At 32.8% G+C, this 24,011-nt stretch overlaps 1 protein-coding gene across 1 annotated transcript in view; it reads right to left on the bottom strand.

Moving 5' to 3' along the window:
- Positions 1-24,011, bottom strand: part of LOC148625675 (uncharacterized) — a 97,062-nt gene that overhangs the window by 36,185 nt on the left and 36,866 nt on the right. The window contains exons 25-40 of the mRNA XM_088571071.1: positions 23,644-23,676; positions 23,122-23,169; positions 22,255-22,499; positions 19,484-19,833; positions 18,818-19,122; positions 17,371-17,582; positions 16,663-16,849; positions 15,208-15,645; positions 14,124-14,228; positions 12,432-12,679; positions 10,634-10,953; positions 9,626-9,942; positions 7,550-7,773; positions 4,829-4,976; positions 2,548-2,592; positions 828-866 (exon numbers count right to left, since the gene is read on the bottom strand). Of these exons, the coding sequence (XP_088427197.1) occupies positions 828-866; positions 2,548-2,592; positions 4,829-4,976; positions 7,550-7,773; positions 9,626-9,942; positions 10,634-10,953; positions 12,432-12,679; positions 14,124-14,228; positions 15,208-15,645; positions 16,663-16,849; positions 17,371-17,582; positions 18,818-19,122; positions 19,484-19,833; positions 22,255-22,499; positions 23,122-23,169; positions 23,644-23,676 (3,264 nt within the window). The remainder of the gene's footprint in view (positions 1-827; positions 867-2,547; positions 2,593-4,828; positions 4,977-7,549; positions 7,774-9,625; positions 9,943-10,633; positions 10,954-12,431; positions 12,680-14,123; positions 14,229-15,207; positions 15,646-16,662; positions 16,850-17,370; positions 17,583-18,817; positions 19,123-19,483; positions 19,834-22,254; positions 22,500-23,121; positions 23,170-23,643; positions 23,677-24,011) is intronic.

The raw sequence follows: 24,011 nt of genomic DNA, 5'->3' as shown, positions 1-24,011 counted from the left end.
TATAGTTAATATAGTGACTTTCACCTTATAATAAAGCTTCCTTAAGTAGTATATAGGACAAAGAGATTAAACTTGCCATGTCACTTAGATTAAAATACCTATGAATTGATAGAAGTTCTAATATGGTGTGCTTCAAAGCTTTTTAGACCACAGCAATGGTAAAAAAGTGATAAACACATGATCATCATTTCGTGCAACACATAGGCTGTGTCTATTCAAATATATGAAGAAACTAGTCATATTAGAATCAAACTAAATCATGGAAATTCCTTTTATCATTGTTTTACCCCAGGCTGGTCATTTATGCTGTAACTTAACCCCTATTGCTATTGCTTGGAGTAAAACAATGATAAAATGGAGTTTCCAGGATTTATTTCTTAAGTTATAATCAGGTAATGGTCATTCATCAAAGGAAGACCAACTCTATTCATTTTTAAATGTTACTTGTAATCATTTTAACAGTCAATCTAGATTGTTTTAAATCTCCAGAGGTTTAGTAGAAGCTTACATCCAGACGTCAGAACAAATCATCTGAATTTTGCTTATTGTGGCCCCGCAACAGAAAGTGGCTGAAATTTTATAATGATCAGTCTGTCCGTCTGTCCATCACAAATGGTGGCCAGACTGTATTTTTTTTGTCTTCTTTTGTAGGCTTTTGGTTTATAAGTACTTAAATAGCAAAGATAAATGCAAAATTTTACTCCCTCATAAGATTCCACTGTTAACTTTTGAGCTCCTGCTGCCACCTAGCAGTTCATCCATTGTTTGCAGAAGGCATTGAGGTATATGTTCATTGCCTTAATGAGTTGAAAATTGTAATGTCTTACCTTTTTTCGGTGGGACAATACCAGGAGTCCAAGGTTTTACTATAGAACAAAGATAAAGCAATAATCAATATGACATCAATCATTTTTTCATATTAAAAAAATAATATTGAAAAAAAGTGTAAGAATTCTTGGGAATAAATCTGATTTTAGAAAAAAAGAAAATCAAAGTTGTTTAATTCAAGGACATAAGATTCTCTTTCGTTGTTTATCTTTTTTTCTATATTTGAAATAAGAATGAGGACGCTTACCCTACCAGTGCACCTGGTCCATGCTCCCAGTTTTTAGTGGAGTCCGAGTTGCTCATTTGCTTTTGTTACTTTGTATGTATGATTTTAGTTACTTTATGTTCTTTGTTGTGTTTGTCTGTTTTCCATATCTGGTCTTTGTCCCTGAATTACATTCTTTTGATTACCACTATAACCTTGGTTCCCTTGATTACTCTTTCTAATATACTAGACTTGATAAACAAGGGTGAAACAGTATACTAGGGGTGTAATGATTCCAGTGTGTAATAATCAGATACATATCATGGTTATTGGTTGTTCATTCCCATTCATATGCCATTTTTACAGATAAGTCACATTTGTGTTATTTTCAATGAATTTTAATGAAGTAAAAAAAAATAAACCATTGTCATGTCTATTGGTAATTTCTAGCCTTTATCCCCTACAGTTTCAGAAAATCTAAAGTGTTTTCACATTGGAGGATTGAACTGTTTCAGATTGAAAAACAAAATTTCTACTAATGTCATAACTCTGTTTTTAACTTCCACCTAAGCAAATTGAGGAATCAGATTGGCAGTGCAGAAAAAGTTCCAGTATCAATGTCTGGATCAGCCTGAAAAAGATTGCGATGCACTGGTGTACTGGTGGATCATTATACCACTATCGTATACACCCTCCTTAAAAGAGGGAATACAAAAATTCAGAAATGACCAAACAAGCTCCTCCTGTTAAGTTAGACCAATATGGAGATGTCTACTGAAACAATTAAACTGTCAGACCACACACATGCTCTTGTTGTAGAGAGATAATTGGAAGACTTTGGCCTATTGCAATACCACTTTTAAAAATTAAAAATCACAAGTCTGGACAAACCCTCCAGTCTGAAGTACATTTTTTTATGTATTAGGGAACACTAACTCCCTAACAACCATAATCTTCGGTTTTTGCAACCATACTTAACATCCATATTGAAAATCTCAGTTATTTTGTTCAGAAGTGGGTTGAGTTAATGAGTATTTTTCTTTGATGTAAGTGTTTCCTTGTAGAAAAAAATGTTCTTAAGACTGAATGTTCTTATTGCCTGGAATTAGTATTTATTCGGAAAATTAGTGTATGAAGTGAGAGGGTTATAGACAGTATGACCAGCCTTGTGATTTTACTAGGGGAATCAATTGCTCAATGATCCTTCAATTATTTCTCTACACAAGAGCCTGTGACCAGACTGTTGAAGTTCATTGTTTGAGCTTTCATCCACTGTACTTTGATTCATGGGTACCAATTTTCCATGGATTGGAGAAGAAACACAAATTATTAGATTGGAAGTTGTGGTTTGGCAGTTTTCAATATAAAAAAAAAAAGGTAAATTCACATCGTTGGAACCAAATTTTGTGGTTTTGTCTACTAACTAAAACCTCTAAAATTGGGACCCCACATACAATCAAACTTCCACAGTATAACCTAATCTTAAAAAGAGTTGCTTTTTATTGCTACATTACCTTTGGGAGGTTCAGGAGGTGTCGAGGTTTCTGGGCTACTACCAACTGTAAAAACAAAAAAAAAAAACATCCTGTGAGTCATCTTGGAAGCCATATGCTGCTTGGGGTTGCAAAATTCCAAAACATATTTTTCAAAAACACCAAAAATAAAATGGCAAACAAAGTTGTCAAACCAAAAGATAATGTTGCCTGGGTTTGAAATTGGGCTTATTACCATATGGCATACTTTTTACTTCTGTAAATTCTAGATGGTGTTACGAGTTCACTTTTTAGTAGCAAAAAAAAGATTAAAAAATATATTTTGTATTATACCATAAGTTCAGAATAATATCAAACTGCAGTGTTACACGTAATTACTTTTACTTAAATAGTGCTCACCCATTTTTAAGCCTCTTTTAAGTCGCTAATATTGTTAGAGACTTCTTGCACTCCAAATTTCAGTACATTCGTGCATATGAATTGCATAATTATGTATATTACTACAACACATTATGCTACTGATTGGTGCCATGTTAACTGTCATAGCTTCATACGAAATAAAAATGTACTTCTTAAATATCATACACATGTGTTCCACGTGTGTTTTTTGCTTGCATGATAACTATGAGAACATATTGCATTCGTTGCATTTCGGATGTTGAAAGCAAGCCAAAATCAGTGGCAAAGAATATTCGACGATTAGCGACTTCAGTCTTTGATAAAAATAGTCATTATTTTAACATTCTTGTGTTTCAAGGGGAAGGGGATTATCACAAACCCATGAAACTTCATAGCCTCTTATCCTACCATAAGATATACTGCACTTATCATAACCAGAAATTTTGGAGCAACTGCTCACTAGTGATACCCCTGCTATCAATCACAATATCAGGGACATAAACTAAGTCCTTGTTAAACAGGAAGTTGGTGTCAAATCATCTGCTACAGAGCGGGCATGAAAACTTTTACAGCAAGTTATATATTTAACTTCAGGGAATACAGTTGGTCTTCCTTGATTGATGACCATTACCTGATGAAATAATTCAAGTAGTAGTCTTTGTAAGAATCAAGCAAAATCTGGAAAATGTGATACATCCCAAAAAAGTCCACATATTTTTATTTTTGTAATTATGTTGTTTTATGGGTGTATATTATGAAATGTGTAATCATTCATTCCAATCTGTCTGTTCTTAGAAGATAATCAATATTGAAAATCCAATAGATTCTATTGGAGTGTCATTTACAGAGTTATCTCCCTTAATTTTGAAATGTACAGTGCATTCTATATATTTTATATTTCCCAAGAACACGGGTTATATGAAAAAAACAAAATGTTATTTCTGTTTACTATGGCAATTCGAACATAATCTCAAAAAATAAAAATATGTAGGCTTTTCATCCATGAATCACATTTTGCAAGATTCTTAGCTGGAGTACTACTAAGTAGTTATAACCCAACAAGAATATTTAAGAATGTTTGCTGCTCTGTTTTAAAATAACAAGGATTTTCAAATGGTCTTGAAATTTTTTTAAAATCTTTCGTGCTAAAATAATATATGTAGAACAATTAATGGGTCAGTGTGCTAGGTTTTGAGATATAAGCATTTGAAATTGTGGCAGGAAAAGGATTTCTCCTGATTTGTCTAAGTTGGTTTTATCTATAAAAAAAATGTCTAAGAAATAACATGGATTTCATAGAAATTACCCAAATAACATTTTTCAAAAGGTGTGTTTAATGAAATTATAAAAAGAAAAGTGTGGGTCACTGGGCAAAAAATATTAATGCTATGAAATGGATAAAACCAGAGGAGTTTGAAAATCTGAAAAAAATGCCTGAACATGACCAGCAAACATCCTTGAACATTCAATCATTCTCTATATCAATTGTATAGTTATCTACTAAAGCAAGTTCAACGGACTGTCATTTTTTCAAGATCAAATCTATTCCTTGAAGTGAACTATAATACACGCTGTAAATGTAAATCCTATTGCTAGTTTTTTTTATCGCTGTGTTTTTCATTTGTCTAGTCAGATACCACAACTATGTTCAAAGTTACATCTTTTAGTAGTGACCACAATTTTGTTAACATTGCCTGACTATTTACAATAGGTCTGAAAATCTGTTACAAAACCTGACTTTTCTATAAAATTCAAACTTATGGCATATTGACTGCATCAAAAAAGCTTAATTTCAACAAATTTTCAAAATTGACCTAACTATCATACTACCTTGTGGCAAGTTAGTTGTCTTAATCAAAAATGTCTGTAATTTATATGAAAATTCATAAAAAAAAATACTTACTTTTACTTCTACATTTATTCTGTTTACAGAATTTCGAAGGATCTTTACATTTAATTTCAGATTCTTCCAAAACAGCAGTGCCATCTTCTTGATCTACACAAGTACTAACTATACCACATTCAGCTTCTTCTGGTTGTTTATCTCCAACCTGTTAATAAATTAATAAACATTAACCAAAAATTTCAAGTAAATCAATATCCTACAAATTGAAATGCAACAACATAAAGTGAGTCTGTTATTGTCAAGTATACCATGGGAGACAAAATGCAATCATGTCATCGTATCTATGATTGATTGTTTGATTAATAATTTTTTAACATTCTATGGCAGATATTTAATGCATGTAAGGACAAGAATGATTGACCTATCAAACAGACCCTGCTTTGAACTAGTCTGATATGCTGAGCCAATCAAACAGACCCTGCTTTGAACTAGTCCGACATGCTGAGCCAAATCTTTATTTTGCTTGCCCTTGTACAGAAGCAATAGCCAACAGGTAGGCATGCTGGTTGGCCAGTAATACCTCGTATCTTCTGCCATAAAAAACCTGACACATACACGATTTTATCGGGCCTACCAAAAAAGCAGTATTTGGCAAAATCAGATGTAATTATACGGTAAAAAAGAATCCTAGAAAATTCAAGATTTGAAAAAGCGGTATTTCCCTTAAAAGCGGAAGAAAATCAGGTCTACTGACATAGTTAATAGAAAAAGATTTGAAGATGTTCCTATGCCATTACTAGCCACTTCACTGTGAAACTATAAGACCTGTTTATCACAGGAGCCCCTGCCTCATTTGTTAGTAGTGATTTTTTTTTTTAGTAAGTCAAATGTGTCTGTAAGACACTAATGATGCCTCCAATTGCTAGATTTACCAAATTAGTAACATGTTTATTTTTATATGGAGACATGGTTTGCAGATTCAGAAATCCTTCCAAGACTTGTGTTACTCATGGTCTGAGGATAAATTTGGGGATCAGAAATTCCTAAATATATGCATATCTACATATTGTATCCTGGCCACATAGTGTCATGAAATTCTGTTTGGTAGTGTCACACTGTTTGCGATGAGAAAAAGAGGACCGATGGACATATTAATGGACACATAAAAAATGGTAATACCCCCCATAACAAATCCCTAACTCTGTTGCTTGGGATACATTTCTCACAAAAATAACAAAGTCTAACTATCACCCAGTTCCATAATATTTAATGAAAATCAAGATCCTATGACCTTGAACACCATCAATATGTGTAGAAACATCCTGCAAAAAATATTTTAGATGAAGAGATAGCCATACAAGCCATATAGCCCAATTTCTGATGAAAATGACTAACTATCAACAATTTCCGTAATATTTCACGAAAAATTAAGATCCTATGACCTTGCACACCATCATTATGTGTAGAAACATCCAGCAAAAAATATTTTAGATGTAGTTAAAAAACTACAGAAAGAGATAGCCATACAAGCCATATAGCAATATTTCTGAGTAAAATGACTAAGTGTAATTATCACCAATTTCTGTAATATTTCACGAAAATCAAAATCCTTTGGCCCTGCACACCTTCATCATGTGTATAAATATCCGGTAAAATATTTTAGATGTAGCTCAAAAACAGTACAATGAGATAGCCAGATAAGCCATATAGCAATATTTCTGAGTAAAATGACTAAGTGTAATTATCACCAATTTCTGTAATATTTCACGAAAATCAAAATCCTTTGGCCCTGCACACCTTCATCATGTGTATAAATATCCGGTAAAATATTTTAGATGTAGCTCAAAAACAGTACAATGAGATAGCCAGACAAGCCATATAGCAATATTTCTGAGTAAAATGACTAAGTGTAACTATCACCAATTTCTGTAATATTTCACGAAAATCAAAATCCCTTGGCCCTGCACACCTTCATCATGTGTATAAATATCCTGTAAAATATTTCAGATGTAGCTCAAAAACAGTACAATGAGATAGCCAGACAAGCCATATAGCCCTATTTTTGAGTAAAATGACTAAGTGTAACTATCACCAATTTCTGTAATATTTCACGAAAATCAAAATCCTTTGGCCCTGCACACCTTCATCATGTGTATAAATATCCTGTAAAATATTTCAAATGTAGCCCAAAACCGTACAATGAGATAGCCAGACAAGTCATATAGCCCTATTTCTGAGTAAAATGACTAAGTGTAACTATCACCAATTTCTGCAATATTTCACAAAAATCAAAATCCCTTGGCCCTGCACACCTTCATCATGTGTATAAATATCCTGTAAAATATTTCAGATGTAGTTCAAAAACTGTACAAGGAGATAGCTGGACAAGCCATGATCCATATGTTTCTGAGTAAAATGATTAAGTGCAACTATCACCAATTTCCATAATATTTCACGAAAATCAAAATCCTTTGGCCCTGCACACCTTCATCATGTGTATAAATAACCTGTACAATATTTTAGATGTAGTTCAAAAACTGTATGAGGAGATAGCTGGACAAGCCATGATCATGTGTATTCCAGACGGATGGACGGACAGGGGTAAATTAATACGCCCCCTGACAGTTTGTCGTGGGGGCATAAAAAATAATCATTATTAAATCACATGAGAAAAGGATTTCACAGAAATTGTACATCACTAGATATCATCTCTTGTTTATTTTCAACAAAATTCTCACTCATTGTAAAACCTCATTAATATCAATAAAACCAACTTACATTCATTGTGATATCCAAATCACCCATAGGATAGCTACATGTAGGTTTTAGGCAATCCTCTTCTGGAACACATTTACCATTATTTTCAACTTTTCCTTCTGCACAGGTACAACCTTCATCAGGCTGTTCCTGACACTGGTCCTTGGTTTCCTCCACACCCATTAAGCAGGATGGAGTACACGTTGCTTTGGGTGAGTAAACAAATGTGTCTGGGCATTTCAATGCTGTAATAGACAAGATTCAATTACGTACCAAACTTCAACTCATACATGCATCATATTTTTTACATATAAGTTGATGTGGAGTGTTGCAAAATTGTGTTGTGTTGCAATGTTACAATTGTAATCCAAGTTGAAGGGTTGTAAAAATTGAGTAAGTCCAATATAGAAAAAAAAACATATACGTTTATCAGTATCATTCAAAAGCATCACACACAGACAAAACATGTTCACAGCATGCAAAAGTCATTTAGATCCTCTCTACAAAGTCACCATAACAAACCTACAGTATAAAATATAAATAAATGTAAAACAGATGAAAATACAAATTCACAACAAGGAGTATAAGTTAAATTGATAATTTTTTACCAAAATCAATGAGGAAAAAACAGATAAGTCTAAATGACAAATCAGTCAAGTGTCAGATGTGCATTATAGATGGTGGTTGTTTAACCAAATTCAATCCGATGTTTATTGTTGACTATAGTGGGTTACAGTATCTAAATTTAAAAGTACAATTCAAATTAACAGTGGAGCAATCTTCTTGGGGGCACTCGTTATACTCCTTTTGGCGTTTTCAATTCCATTTTTCTGGAATTATAATCCCTAATTCAGATTGCACAAATGCTTTTATGTTATTAACCTGCTGGGCTCCCCCAGGTTATTTTTTACTTCCTTCATTTTTTCAATGGTTAGAAATCAGTTGTGGCATCTGCCGGACTCCCCCGAGATATCTAGTCCACAGCTTCCAAACGTCAGTAGGTGTGCCTGCTGGGCTTCCCTCAGGTAATAAGATAAGGTTGTAGGCGTGCCTGCCGGGTTCCACAGGTACTAAGATAAGGTTATAGGCGTGTCTGCTGGGCTCCCCCCCAGACACTAAGATTTAGGATGTAGGTGTGCCTGCCGGGCTCACCCCAGGTACAAAGATTAGACAAATTTACACAGTATCTGCTGCCCCTGCTCCCCCAGATACAATGTACTTTTGTTTTCTTTCATTTTTGAGTTCACATGTATTTTCATTTTTTACATCTTTCATGTATCTGCTGGGCTCCCCGCCAGATACTAATTTCTAAAATAAGTTTGTTTTCTACTAGTAGTCCCCAGATTGCCAAATTATGTTTTATGTTTTTTATTATTGAATATTGTGTTCATGTAAATATTTTGTACTGATGTTTTACTTAGTTTAAATATAGTTATTTTAATAAATTTATCAACTTCATGTGTTTGCATTTACAAAGATGTTATAGGTTTTGACTACATACACTCACCAACTTGTTAACTTGTAAGATATGAATGTACAATAAGACAAGATGTACGTATACATGTATTTACTACATGTAGTTTTTTTTTAAATTCCATGAAACTTACACAGAGGTGTTGTCAGCTAAAATGATGGAAAAGATGTGACAGAAGTTTGATATGTGTTGAACTTGCATAAATAGGCACTTAAGGAAGTGTTCCTCTGCTAAGTATGAATTTGGTTTGTCAGTATGATCAAAATGCATACAGATGTACAGAATAATTAAATGCTTTTTCATGGTTAAGAGCACATTTGGGAAGGTGTGTATCATGTTCTTGAGAGTAGATAAATAATGAACAACCCAGCCTGAAAACAAACATGGTAAAACCTATCCAGATGAAGCCTCATGGTTAATTTTAGACTATTCACAGGAAATGTTGCTGAAATTTTACCAAGGAAAATTACAAAGAAACCTAAGAAAGGTATACATAATTCACCATGAAAAAGGAATCAGTATAGGTTCTGAAAGAATTAGCCCTATAAATAACATATATAGGGTATATATAAAAATGTAAGTAATTTTATAACTTGATTCAGAGATAACTATCTCCTACTTACGACAATTAGTTGTTGTTCTCCAACTATGGTCCAATTTTTCTCTGATATCATTATTTAACTCTTTCAGAGTAAGTACAAATTCTTCCAATGTACTGCAGTGTGCTTTTGGATCATCTTTGGTTTGGCAAACATCAAAAACACAACTATCCACCATCTCCTTCAGTTTGGCAATATCCTCCTTATCTATATCATCAACAGCATCAACAGCTGTTTTAAACTGACCACTTTCTAGTTTCATTAGGCCACATTTAGACAATACTTTGGCAGCTGCTTCATCTTCAGGTTTACAAGAACTGAGTGGAGGAGTGCCTTTGCAGCTATAATAATATGACATGAAATGTCAGTAAATATAGAAATCGTACCTTTCTACTGCAAAAGTACTCTTATTCATTGGAAACCAATTTTCCTGGTTTTCGTTGGTTTAGTAAACCTTGAAGTATGGTTCCCAATGAAAAGGAAACTTCCCTTTTGTTTGTATGATCGAATTGTCAAATCCACGAATTCAAAAATCTACGAACTAAAAATTTTTCCCTGAACCATAAAAATTGGTACCCACGAATAAAAGTACTTTCACAGTATATCAATTCAAAAATGCTTAAAAAGTATTTTCAATTAATAACTCTGTTATTTCAAAGATCCGAATAAGACATTGAAAAGTAATAAATATTTTGTTAATTGGGTTTTATAATCAATACAATTACAATTTTCATGAAGTACATTGGTCTGTTGAACAAAACCAACAATATTGCAATATACAATATAACAAGAAGAAACACTTTTTCTGGTGGTCCAGAAATCCAAAATTGTCCCAGAGCTTAATCAATGAAAGAATCATAACTTGTTTTAGAATCAAGCACCATGTACGGAGAAATTTTTATGTCCAGTAAAGGTTACTTCAGTCCAGCATTTCTTGAATATTTGGTGAAAGACATGTGACAGATATTCACCAATGGAAATCAGAATTACCATACAATTTACCAATTTTTCATTTATAAACTAATAACAAACCTTGGAACATCCTGGCCTGCAGATATCCAACTTTCACCAATTGAATGATGGAATCTCCTGTTAGGATCAACAAGTGTTCCATCCTTCAATGAATAATCATTTCTGGCATTTTTGTCACAGTTTCCACAAATGCCTTGAATTCTTCCAGAGTAAGCAGTAAAGGGGACAGTGACAACTACCATGTGTTTGGCATCAAATTTTACCTCTATTTCACACTGAACATGTCTAATGGTCAAGTATCTACCATTCCTTACTACCTTAATGGTATTAGCATCATCAATGGCAAACCTTTCTGGAATTGGGACAGCTGTTCCATCAACCTAAAAGAAAAAAAAAATGTTTTCTCAACAAAGTAAACAGAAAATTTCTATTTGTAATGATGAGATATTAAAATATTTTATCCACATGTTAAGAAACAACATGAGCACTTGCTCAACGAAAACTCTATATAAAATAATGAGTTGAAAAACATTTACATAATACCCAAGTTTCATACACAAGGAAAGCTAAGATTTAATTCTTATCTTTACCATGTTAATGAAGGTCTTCCCAAACCAACTGACCAATGATGATTTTCTTTAAGGAAGCAAGAAATAAATATGCAACAATTTACAATAATTTTCATTCTGTATTGTCAACTTTCCTAACATCTGTGGCAACATCCCTTCAGCACCTGTGTACAGAGTTTTCATATCACAGCTCATACATTATGCCATAACTACACAGACTTTCTGTACCACGCTTGACTTTTTACAATTAGGCTTCTGGAACAACGTTATGTCACTACAAGATTGTAGTCATCACTACAGATATTTTATGGTATCATCATGAACTCTTGGAATGGATCATAATGTTGTATCCACCTGTACCATGAGAACTAATTTGTTCAACATGATATAGTTTTCCTGTCCTCTTTTGTCTACCTGGCACTTGACTTTTTATGTGTTTCTTGAAAACCAGAGGATGCTTACCCTATGGGTGCACCTGGTCCATTCTCCTAGTTTTTAGCAGAGTTGCTAATTTACTTTTGTATTATTTAGGTTAATTTTTGTTCTTGGTTGTGTGTGTCTGTTTCACCTGTCTGGTTTTTGTCCCTGGATTGTGTTATTTTGATGTCTGCTTGAATCTTGGTTTCCTTGATTACTCTTTCTTTCAGAAATTAAAATTTCTAGTTAGATGAATTTTAAACCAACAGCAGTTTAGTACAAAATATAAATTAATTCATTTTTTTTACAATTCTTAAATCATTTGTAAAAACATGTTTTTTTTAAGTCCTGTTTGTCTTCCACCTCCACATCTCATATAATAATGATGACAACCACAGAATTAATTTGTTTCCCTAAACCAATAAACCCAAACTCAAATTCTGATAGAGTTTCAATAGAGAATTATACGTTATTCCAGTGTGGTAAAGTAATTACAGGCCTGGGTTTCATAAAAAAATCTTAAACAGAGATTTTTCTCAACTTCTCAAAATCTGTGAGCAATAGCTCACTAATGATACCCCTGCTATCAATCATATCAGGAACATAAATAATTTCCTCGTTACAAGTTGTTGTAGAATTTTTCTGAAAATGAATCCCACCATATTGCATACCTAAAAAAAAAATGTGTTAAAAATTCAGGCTGCTGTGATGAGTAGCTGCTGAGAAAAAGATAATATAATAGTTATTTAATTGGAAGTTTTTTTACACAATTCAATTGGACAGGCAGACAAACAGACAGACAGACAGATAAATGAACAAGGGGATTCCTATGTACCATTCACTAGCTGAGTGAGGCCATAACATGAACCTACCCTGAATTTACCATCTGTACTGAAACTAAACACTTTGTCTGAACTTTTAAATCGAACGTATACAGCTTTGTTGTAAGCCACAGGTTTTGGATTCCTCTTCTCTTGTTGAACTTCAACCAGGTAGTAACATTTATCTTTTTTGTCTGTATGTTCTGACAAGATGTATTTACATAGACCCATAAAGTGTACCATAGCGCCATCAGATGTTCGGATGTGTGGGTCACCAGCAGAAGTACAAGTACACAACTCTGTAATGAAAAATATACCAAATTATCATTTAAGTAATAGACCTTTACTTATGCATTTGATGATTGATATGTGGTAAAACAGTTGTCATTTTCAAGCTTGAGATGCAAAATTCAAAAGTTTCAAAATTTTCATCAAGGGTGTTACTAGTAATAGATGTAATGTCTTACCATTTACTTTGCATTTATGGCCTTCATGACTTGGTCATGCAGGCTTAGCAATCAAATTCAAAAGTTATGTTAGTAGATGTTTTAAGTCTGTTTTTGCTTTCAAACCCGTATGTTCTAACTGTAAATCAATGGAGGTAATTATCAAAATTAAAATGGAGCTCTAAAGAAAATAACATGTTTATCCATGACATAATTACTATTCTATACTGGCAGGCCAGAGATTCCCATTCAGAATTTTTTTTATTTTTTGTCTGACTTAAGCAGTTTCAATCTGCTTCATAGTATATTTTGTGAAATTTCTTATTTCTTTAAGGGGCATACTCCCAAAAATTTTCAGGATCAAAATTTCATGCGCAATGAAAGACTTAAGTGAGAATGCTCAAAATACTCCACAAGAACACATTTACTTCAGTCCCTATACCAAAATTATAACTGGCCTCCCTCAATCAATTTCTACAATGATCCAAGTTTTTATTGCTACTTTTCATTCAACTAAGCTTGAAAGAAATCCAATGAAAAATAAGATATGCTATCCAGGCTACAAGTCTATTTTTTACTATGTATCCTTTGATGGATTTCCACGAAAATCAATCCCATGCAAGCTTTTATTGTTACTTACCATTCACCAAAGTTCGCACAGGACTGGAATCGTTATCCAGGCTACAAGTCTAAATAATTTTTATATTTTTTATTTCAGTCACCCTACGAAAAAAATTGGTTCCCCTTGACTAATTTTTCTGAAGATTAATCTTATCAAAGATTTTATCGCTACTGACCAGTCACCCAGAAAAACAATCGGTATAATAATGTAGGCCTTATCCAGGAGATAACAAAAAGTAATTCACAGGTGATAAAAATATATGTAATGGTACATCAGCAACTTTTTCTGCATATGGTTTCACTGCTACCTAACAAGTTTCATGATAATCAGTTGTGTAGTTTCAGAGTAGTTGAAGTGATTGACAAAGAAAAAAGACATTGTTTTTAATTTAACTGGGAAAGATGATTCAGGTCTGCAATACAATGAAGTTTTAATGTAATTTATTCATATAAATATTATACTTCTAAATGCATGAATTGGCCAGCAGAAATTGAAATTCATCTAAAAATGACTGAACTAAGAATAGCTTGTTCAATAATCTTATCAATAAAAAGAAATACTTTTTTTAAATGCAAGCTTTAATGACTTTTCATTTAAAAGCAAGCTTATGAAGAAATGTCCTTTGAAATTTTGACATTGTTTTCTTTTGAGTAGCAGCAAACATAAGCCACTTACTAGTACATCTGACAGCAGGATTGCCACTAAATCCACGTGGACAGACACATTTTCCTCTCTTATTTAAGACAGCATTTACTCCACAGCTATCAGCACAATTCTTTGCTACAAGCATAAGATATATTCATTTTGAAAATAAAGTTCAACTCGAATCCTTTTTTAAGGAGGTAGATCTAGGGTAAGGGACATAACTCTTACAAGTCACTGGAATGTTTGTGTAAAGCATTTTACATCATCTCATCTAAACATCAAAGTAATTTGGATTGATTTCATTCTATTTCAAATGAAAGCTTGATAGGTTTTGGTGTAATTAAACTTGATGCAAACATTACACCGATATCAAGAGTTATGTCCCTTAACCCTGGACTACCTCCTTAAACAATAAAATGCTCCATCTACACCTAAAATAACAGTGGGATAAGTTGAAAATTTTAGAAAATCTTAAGAAAAACTTTCATGGGGAAAATAACTTCAGCATTCAATCTTAATAAAAAACAAATGGTAGGTTTTGTTCTACAGAATTTGTTTTTTATCAATTTCAATTACATCATGTACCTATGAATGTATTCAATAATTAAAAAGAATACCTGAATCTATTTTTAGTCAACTTAATTCATGAAAATTGATTAATTCTAAAACATTAATAAAGGCACTAAAATACATCGTCCCTTAAGTCTAATAAAACATGTGACTTTATTCTAAATATTTTCAAAGACTAAAAACTCCATACAAAGAATCTATTAAAACTGTGAAAAAAACTCACTTGGTGATACCCCATCTCCCCTTTCTCAGGAAAAATATAGGAAACTCCATAAGTGACTGAAGGCATTCAAATGGAAAAATAAAAAAGGAAGGTGCACAATGGCATAATGCAATGAAGTACCTGTAAAAGTTTCATCAAATTTCATTCAGCGGTTTCAGAGGGGTTGATGATCAGAAATGGGGATGGACAATCAGTTGAACATACAGATGAACAGACAAACAAAATAATGGACTAACACACAGTCACCATGACCACTATATACTTCCCACCTTTCAACCCTGTGCAGAGGGGTATGAAAATGGAAGGTTATAAAAAGTTTACCTTGAGATCTGTATGTAACTCTAAATCTTCCCCTACAATTGCCTTTTACATAAAATCTGCCACCTTTGGTTGCAACTTTCAAGTTTCTTCTGTTACATCTGCCTCCCCTAAATCTACGGTTGCGCCTATTATTTCTACGTCTATTTCTTTGTCTATTTTTGCGATTATTTCTGTTCTCTCTACCTCTGTTAGCTCTATTTTTACCAATTTGTTGCCTTCTTCTATATGGGATGAATTTAACACTATACAAATTTACTGCACCCTTGACTTGGCATTTAGAGAAATTCCTTTGCAGTTTCCTATTCCTTCTGTTATTCCTATTTCGCCTTCCTCTTCCTCTCCTTCCTGGTTTTCCTCTTCTTCCTTTGTTAGGTCTTGACCTTCTAGGCGTCCTTCCACAAGTGACTACTTTAGTTACAAGGCAAGAAGCAGGAATTTCTTTAAAAACACAAAAACAAGCTATTTAGTATATTATCCTTCATGAGCATTCATTACTCAGAATCATCAAATGGTTTATAATTTAGAAGAAAAAATATAAATTCACTCCAATAGAAGTTGAGAAATCTGTTACAAAACAGGTCAACAAACAAAGCAAAAAATGGCAAAATTGGAAGTAACTATATGTATACAGTAAAAAAAAAAAGAATCAAAATGTTAAAAACCGGATTTGAAATAGCAGAAATATGCTAAAAAAATTATCCCTGCTAATATTAAAATTTCATGGATTACAGAAAACGTTTTGATTATTGATGGGCATGTACAAAAAACAACATGATCTTTAGGGTTAATGACGGGAAAATAACCAAATGTTAAACATATACCACACTTCTATAGAATCTAACAACAAATGAGTTACAGCGAGTAATTTAGTAAGTTTCAGTGAATAGATCTGGTTTTCCCTTGATAAAATGACAATCACCTGATGAAGGTCCTTAGATATTGTTAGTTAGATGGTTGACAAAAACGTTTAAATTTATTGTCAAACTTTGATTAAAATATCTATAAAATAAATGAGAGCCTGCAACACTTTATCAAGTACGGATCATTAAATCAGAAGAACAGTGTTAAAAATCCATATAAAATCAACTTTCCCACAGTCAATGACTGCTTTCCTAACAAAACAAATCCTTACAGCATATGAAGTTTTCAATTTGCCACAGGAAAGTGTAACTAAGTAGCTAACTTTCCCTGACCTAAATTTCACTTGCCCCAGGTAACAGAAAATAGGTATCCTAGAACACTGAAGAAGACCAGCTCTATTCTCTGAAGTTATCTATATTACTGGCTGTAATCAGGGTATCATTTGTGTGTCTTATGATATAATCAGGAAAATACAGCAAACCAAATTTTTCATAAAAAAATATGCCAATTTGAACTACTTTAATGAATTTAACGCCTTTGTACTAAATTGATTAAATCAGTTGTTAAACTGAAATGTCAATTAACAAAACATACCTAGGCAAAAACCTTCATCATTCCTTTCATATCCAGTCTTACACTGACATCTGTATTTTCCTTTCCGAGGAGCACAAACTTCATTTTCAGAACACCCATCAGGATTATTATAAATAACTTTAATTCTGCCACCAGCTTTACATACAGCTTCATATGTGCAGTCATTTTCTTGTCGAGATGCTCCGAGCTATAAAAAAAGAAGTAACTATTTTACTACAAGGTACGGGTGAGTTCTATTCAGGTTCATAAAAGGATCCCATAGCTAAACCATAGGTGTTGAGTCTCCCGTTATTTCATGAAAAATTTAAAAATCACCCATCATCGTAACCGTGTCAAAGCAGGTGATTTAGCTACATTCGTGGAAATTTCTCCTGTTCATTTGAATTTTTTGCTTATAATCGTAATTAATTACTTCAATTTTTGTCATAACATATCATGAAAACAAAAACTTGGCAAATCTCCCCCTTTGAGAATATTTTGAGAGGGAGATCTATTTTATCTATTTTATTTTCTCTACTTCTAAGTACCAGTCAAATGTTATCTTCAATTCCTCAAATACGTCCTTTAAATCTTTAGGAAAATTTACATTAATAAGTTCTTAACATGTGTAGTACTAGTATTTAAATTGAATTGTCCTTCTGTGAAAAATATCTTAGTTGAAACATTTTTCTTTGAGCAAGATTAATGACAAGGAAGAATTAACATTACCGGTAAATAATTCCCTGTTTCTTTATCAACACATCCACACTTAGACTTTGGAATGCAACCTTTTTTGCCATCAAAATAAAACCCTTGATCACATTCACAGCCCTCCTCGGCATCTTCAAGTGGACAGTCTTCTTCAGTAGGATTGGGATTTTCACAAGTTCGTTGGCATTTCATTTTAGGCTCAAAGTGGGAGTTTGGACCACATTTCATTTCTGAAAACAATTAAAAATTATTTCTTTCCATGAAAAGAAAGAGAGACTTAGATAGGCATCTCTGACAGACACAACTTGAACCTTTTCTTTTTTCAGAAAATGTCTATATATAAAAAAATCTCTAATTTATGAAAGGTGAAGAGACTCTATGGTACATTGATTTCTACACAGTTGTAAAACTATGTCATTCAGAGCTGGATTCCTTACATAAGTTTTCAACCATAGAAAAAATATAACATTCATAACTAAAACTTGCTGATGCACATGATCTTGTACTAATCCAGATTTAACTAGAATTACTGTGAGCAAGTTTACAAAGAGAATACCCCCACTTCAAATGGACTCAAATGTAAAACCATTAATTTGGATTTATCTCCTTTTGGAGTCATTTAACAGTAATTATATTCCTTCATCCACATCTAAATAAGATATCCAACCTTCCTATAAAATAACATCAAAATCCCATGAGCGGTTTTGGAGGAGTGCCACTTAGGATGTTTTAACAAATAAAACCTGCAATTTGGATTTTCATCCTGTTGAATCTTCTGACAGTAATTATGTTCTATCATGCACATCTATAGATGATAACCAACTTTCTAATAAAATAACATCAAAATCCCATGAGCAGTTCAGGAGGAGTTTTGCTTACGACGTTTAAACATAAAAAACCTTCAATTTTGATTTTCACCCTTTGGAGCGACGGTAATTATGTTCTTGCATGCACATCTACATATGATACTCAATCTTCCTATAAAATAACATCAAAATTCCTTGAGCAGTTTAGAAGTTAAACTTTCAAGGAATGTGGACAGACGGATGGACGGTCTGACAGACTGACAGATGGGGAGATTCTTATATAATAACCCCAAACTTTGTTTTAGTGGGTATAACAAAGCCAGAACATGAAGCATTCCTCCAAGTTGTACAGAAAATAATGTTGAACAGCAACAGAAATCTCCAACAATGTGTGCCGCATTTATATTAAAGCCATATATCATATTCGAAATTAATCCATCCTATGGGAGCTGAGATAATCGCTGCAAAATTCAGACAGATGGATAGGATGATTCCAATATACGATCCACTTATTCAGAGGGGATATAACAAATATCGCTACAGAACTCATGATCATTTCATAGAAACTCAAATACAGTCACTAGATTTGACAGAACTGGCATACCAACCTTAAAACAACATTCAAAATATATGAAGATTCATTGCAAAACAAAACTTACTGCAGAACTTTTCTGTTCTCCACTGTGAAAACTTTTTATTATTATCAATACAGAATCTTTCCAGCTCTTCAATAGCATTACATTTTGCATCCTCTTCCTTGTCTTTATCTCCAGAAACTGCATTCACATCAACTCTACAATCTTCAAAAAAGTCTGTGGCTTGTTTTTCATCAAATAGCAAACATTCTTTAAAAAATCTATTGGTAGCAGCTGTCTTTGGATCCATTATACCACAGTATTCTGGACTTCCCAACTTAGTTTTTTGATCTGGTGTCAGCTCTGGTGTTTGGACTGGTTTAATACATCTGGAGAATAAACATACACATATGGTAAGCTGTTTGCACGGAAGGAATTTTCAATACATGGCTATAAGTTAATTATACAATAACTTAATTTGATTTGTAATAAGCCTGCTGATTGGGTTGTGTCTCTTTGGCAACATAGATTATTTTGTATACTTATTTGGTCTACTGTGACATCTTTTACATCAATTGGTCTGTAGTCTGTATATCAAATAATCCCAAATCTGAACTTGGACTGGAATCAATTAGAAATTAAATTGTAAGGATTGTTAACGAGTAAAAATATAGGACTAAGAGTAATAAATTTTGCATCTTTTTTTTTACTTTGGAATCCACCTTCGTGCAATACACAGATAAAACATACTTAGTTCCACCATCATCTTCTTCTACATCAGGTATCTCATAACTATTTCCAATTTTCAGATCCCTTTTTCTCTTAGGTTCAGCTGACACATCAGTGCCATCTGCTAACTGGTATGGGTTAGCTCCTTTATCACACGCACCACATAATCCTGTACTATATTTAGCATACTTGGGATCCATAGCAACCTGGAACTTGTTATTGCCATCCCATTTGCCTACGAATCCACAAACGCTAGATGTGACCTGTACATCTTTCTGAGAAATTCTCTTTATCACAACTTCACACTCACTTTTACTTTCTGGGATAATTGTTGTTTCATCTTGAGATATAAATTCTCCATTATCCCAAACCTAAATAATTACATAAAATAATATGAAAGAACTAAAAGACGTCTTGTCAAAATGTTCACCTACTTTGTAAATCATAAAAATGATTGAATGACACTACAAAGAAATTATAAAAATTACCAGAAAAAATACATGATAATGATCAAAACTGACCCGTACCTGGTGATTAACAGCTATGAAAAAGTTATGCACAGATTTGTGGATCGTTACAGTGTATCTATGTGTACCATGAAAAATGATTTGTTCAACCTGTCATAGTTTTCCTTTCTTCTTTTGTCTACCCCCCCGGTCTTTGACTTTTTATGAGCAACTTAGCAGGTATTTCTAGAAAAGCAGAGGACACTTACTCTACCGGTGCACCTGATGCATGCTCCCAGTTTTTAGTGGAGTCTGAGTTGCTCATTTACTTTTGTTTCTTTGTATGTATTATTTGGTTATTTTATGTTCTTTGTTGTGTTTGTCTGTTTCCTATGTCTGGTCCTTGTCCCTGGTTTACATTCTTTTGATTTCTGATTGAATCTTGGTTCCCTTGATTTACTCTTAGAGATGTAATCCTCCAAAATATAAATTTCCAATGGACAGATTAACAAAAGGATCTCTTAATTCTATTCACTTTTCTTATAAGATTGTGATATTGGTGCTTGAAGTTTGTTGGGGTTTAATGTCCGAGCAGCAATATTTCAGCTATATTCAGACGATATTGGTGCTTGAAATTTGTACCAAGTGAAAGGAAAGTACTTGCTTAAAGACAAACATTCAACTATTAAAAAAACCTAGTACTTTAAATTCTTAAAGACAGCTATATAATGCAAATGAAACCTTTGAAAATGGAAGTTTTTATCCAACACAAGATGCACTCTTTTGTAGGAGACAAAGCTAAAAATATGGGAGGCTTAACAGTTATGCATACCTCCACCACTCAAATCGAAGTACTGTTAGCACTGGAGATTTTTTATCCTGTTGAAACTAGACATTGCCCCTTACTTGACTAAAACTAGACATTGCCCCTTACTTGACTAATACCTCCACATATGGTTGAACTCTGTATATCTGAGGACCAACGTAGACATACAATTCATATTGGACCCAATTTTTATGGCGGATAGACTAAGCAATTTTGACACACAATTTGCTGCAATCTTGAAAACATAAATTCCTGACAATATGCACATCTCCATAAGGTAATTTTACACTCCAATGAGTTTCATAACAATCCTGCAAGTCTTTAATGGGGGAGTTGTGGACAATGCATCAGACCAAGGTTTTACTGAAAAATGCCTAATTTCAAATGATAATCATTTTTACAATTTTTGTTCAACATAAATTTCTGACAATATGCACATCCCAATATGGTAATTTAACATAAGTTTCATTTCCATGCTGCAAGTCGTCGAGAAGGAGTTGTAGACAACACGAGATCAAGTTGTCGAGGAGGAGTTGTAGACAACACGAGACCAAGTTGTCGAGGAGGAGTTGTAGACAACACGAGACCAAGTTGTCGAGGAGGAGTTGTAGACAACACAAGACCAAGTTGTCGAGGAGGAGTTGTAGACAACACGAGACCAAGTTTTGTTTAAGTCCAACAGCTGTCATTCTACAATTTTTTTTCAAACTTAAATTCCTGACAATTTGCATATTTCCATATTGCAATTTTACACCCCATGAAATTTTATAACAACTCTGCAAGTCTTTAAGTATTAGTTGTGGACAATGGATGAGACTAAGTTTTTCTGAAAAATGACAAAGTTCCAACAACTGTCAGTTCTATAATTTTTGTTCAAACTTAAATTCTGACAATTTGCATAATTTAATGTTTCTTGACACATTCTGCAAAAGATATATTTTCAAAATGTAAATTTATTACTTAACATGAAAGATTGATTGATTGATTGATTGATTGATTGTTGGGGTTTAATGCCGAGCAGCAACATTTCAGCTATATTCAGGTGACTTAACATGAAAGAAGTCCTCAAACCTTCAATTGATTTAAAGACTAGATTTTAATTTCATTTGCAGGAAAGATAGATTTTATCAAGCTGAAACATGTTAAATAATTATGAAACAGATATTGGAGGATATAAAAACATACATGCTATATTTTGTGTAGTGTTCAGAAATGGTAGGGAAGTTCCTTCTGATGAACTGTGCCCAGTTTCACAAAAAATCTCAAACTGAGATTTTCATCAAATCCTTGAGTTTTTCCTCAAATATCCAATTTCAAGCAATCTGATTGGTTGAAATTTCAGTTGAGAAAATATTTGAGAAAATCCTCATTTTGAGATTTTTTATGAAACCCAAGCCAGGAGACATAAGGTATTTTGAAGGATTAAAAACCTAAAAAGAAAGTCAACTAGTATAGACTGAAGAAATAATATGGCTAATAATTGTCAAAAAAATTAAACAAACAAAAAAAACCGTAAATACCTTCACTTCATTTCTTGGTCCTAATTTCATCCTAACATCACACAGGGTGATATCAACTGATCTTGTAAATGATACTCTCTTATTGTTTCTGTATTCGTTCTTGACATTAATTTCATATCTGCACTGTTTAAAAGGAAACTCATCATTGGCTTCAGTTAAGGTATATTTACAAGCTCCTTGGAAATCAATTCTTTTACCAACATATGTAGTATAGTGTACATCACCAAAAGCTCTACATATACATCCTGAGAACAGATAACTTGGATGAATAATGATATTAGAGATCTAACAATTTAAGAAAAAAACATACAACCAAGAAAGAGCTCAAAGAGTCATTTCTAAAATAAATCTACATATATGATTCAATAACCTTTTTTTATTGAATCAAAGTAAATTGATGGATTGCAAGTCCTTCCCCACAAAACCAAGGAAAAATTTAGAATCTCCAACATAAAAAGTTAAGATTTGTGGGAGATTTTTGGTTAAATAACTATATTTTCTGTGAAAATTACTATATAATTGAACTTTTACATAAAAAATTGCTTTTTACATAAAAATCTCCCACATGAGACAGTGTTAATGGAGGAAAGAATCTCCCACATGAACTGTTCCAAAGGGTTAACTGGTGTGACTACAATATATATTCTCTTTACACCTATACCTACCCTACATAAAATAAATACAATTAGCCATGCAGCCAATATGCTACCAGTACTATTAAATACTTTTTCTCAAAATTGCAATCAATTGCAATTTGCATCTATATTTGTCAGTAGTACCTACTTCATCATCTAGAATTAAGAAAAAAAAAGATTTAAAGTGATATTGAACAATTAAAACAATTTATGATGTTAAAAAACAACTTACTTCCTTCTTTGAACTTATTCTTTCCTTTACCCAACTTCTTCTTCTTTTCTGAAACAAAAAAAAAACAAAATGATAGAAAAATGATAAGAAAGAGTAATGAAGGGAACTAAGATTCTAGCAGTAATCAGAAGAAGGTAATCCAAGGACAAAGACCAGACATAGAAAACAGACAAACACATAAAATTACCAAAATAATACATACAAAACAAATTGTTTTGTGTGTAGAAAATTATAAGCCTTAAATAATCATTTTTACCTAAGTACCCCTCCAAAAAACTCTGACAGATTTCTTGATTCTTATACTGTGAAAGTACTATAATTCGTGGATACCAATTTTTCTTGGATTTTTGAATTCATGGTTTTGAAGTTTTCACTATACACATCCATGGTAATCTACTATTCATTGGGTACCAAATTTCTTGGTTTGGCCATGATATTTGATAGCCAACGAACAATAGTATATTCAATGTAGTACATGTAGTAATATAAAATCAAAAGGTGAGGTATAAACCAATGAGTTACCTTTCTTTTCTTTTCTCTTTTTATCTCTCCACACTATAAAATAATAATCCAGATATTATTAATACATACGATATTGAACAAAAAAAACCCCCAAAAAACGCTGGCATTCAATATCAAGAATTGAGAAAAGAACTGGAAAAATTGAAAATATAATTAAAAGATTCAGATGTGGTACTTTCTATTTCTCCCCTTTCCAAAGAAATATACAAAAAAGCAATAATAAAATGAGTAAATTATTTTTATTAAGACTAAGCATAAGCTTTTTGGAACTATGATCACAACAATAGCTGAAAAATGATAACATATTTATTTTATAAAATGGTGTTTCTCAATTTAAGAACATTTTAACCATATTTTTTCCCAATAGT

This window comes from Perna viridis, chromosome 2 (genome assembly GCF_037379345.1).
Source record: "Perna viridis isolate PV_CMFRI_1.1 ecotype Kerala chromosome 2, ASM3737934v1, whole genome shotgun sequence".
Taxonomy (NCBI): Eukaryota; Metazoa; Mollusca; class Bivalvia; order Mytilida; family Mytilidae; genus Perna; species Perna viridis.
Note: the sequence above shows the minus strand (reverse complement) of the source record. Positions and strands in the feature narration are given on the sequence as shown.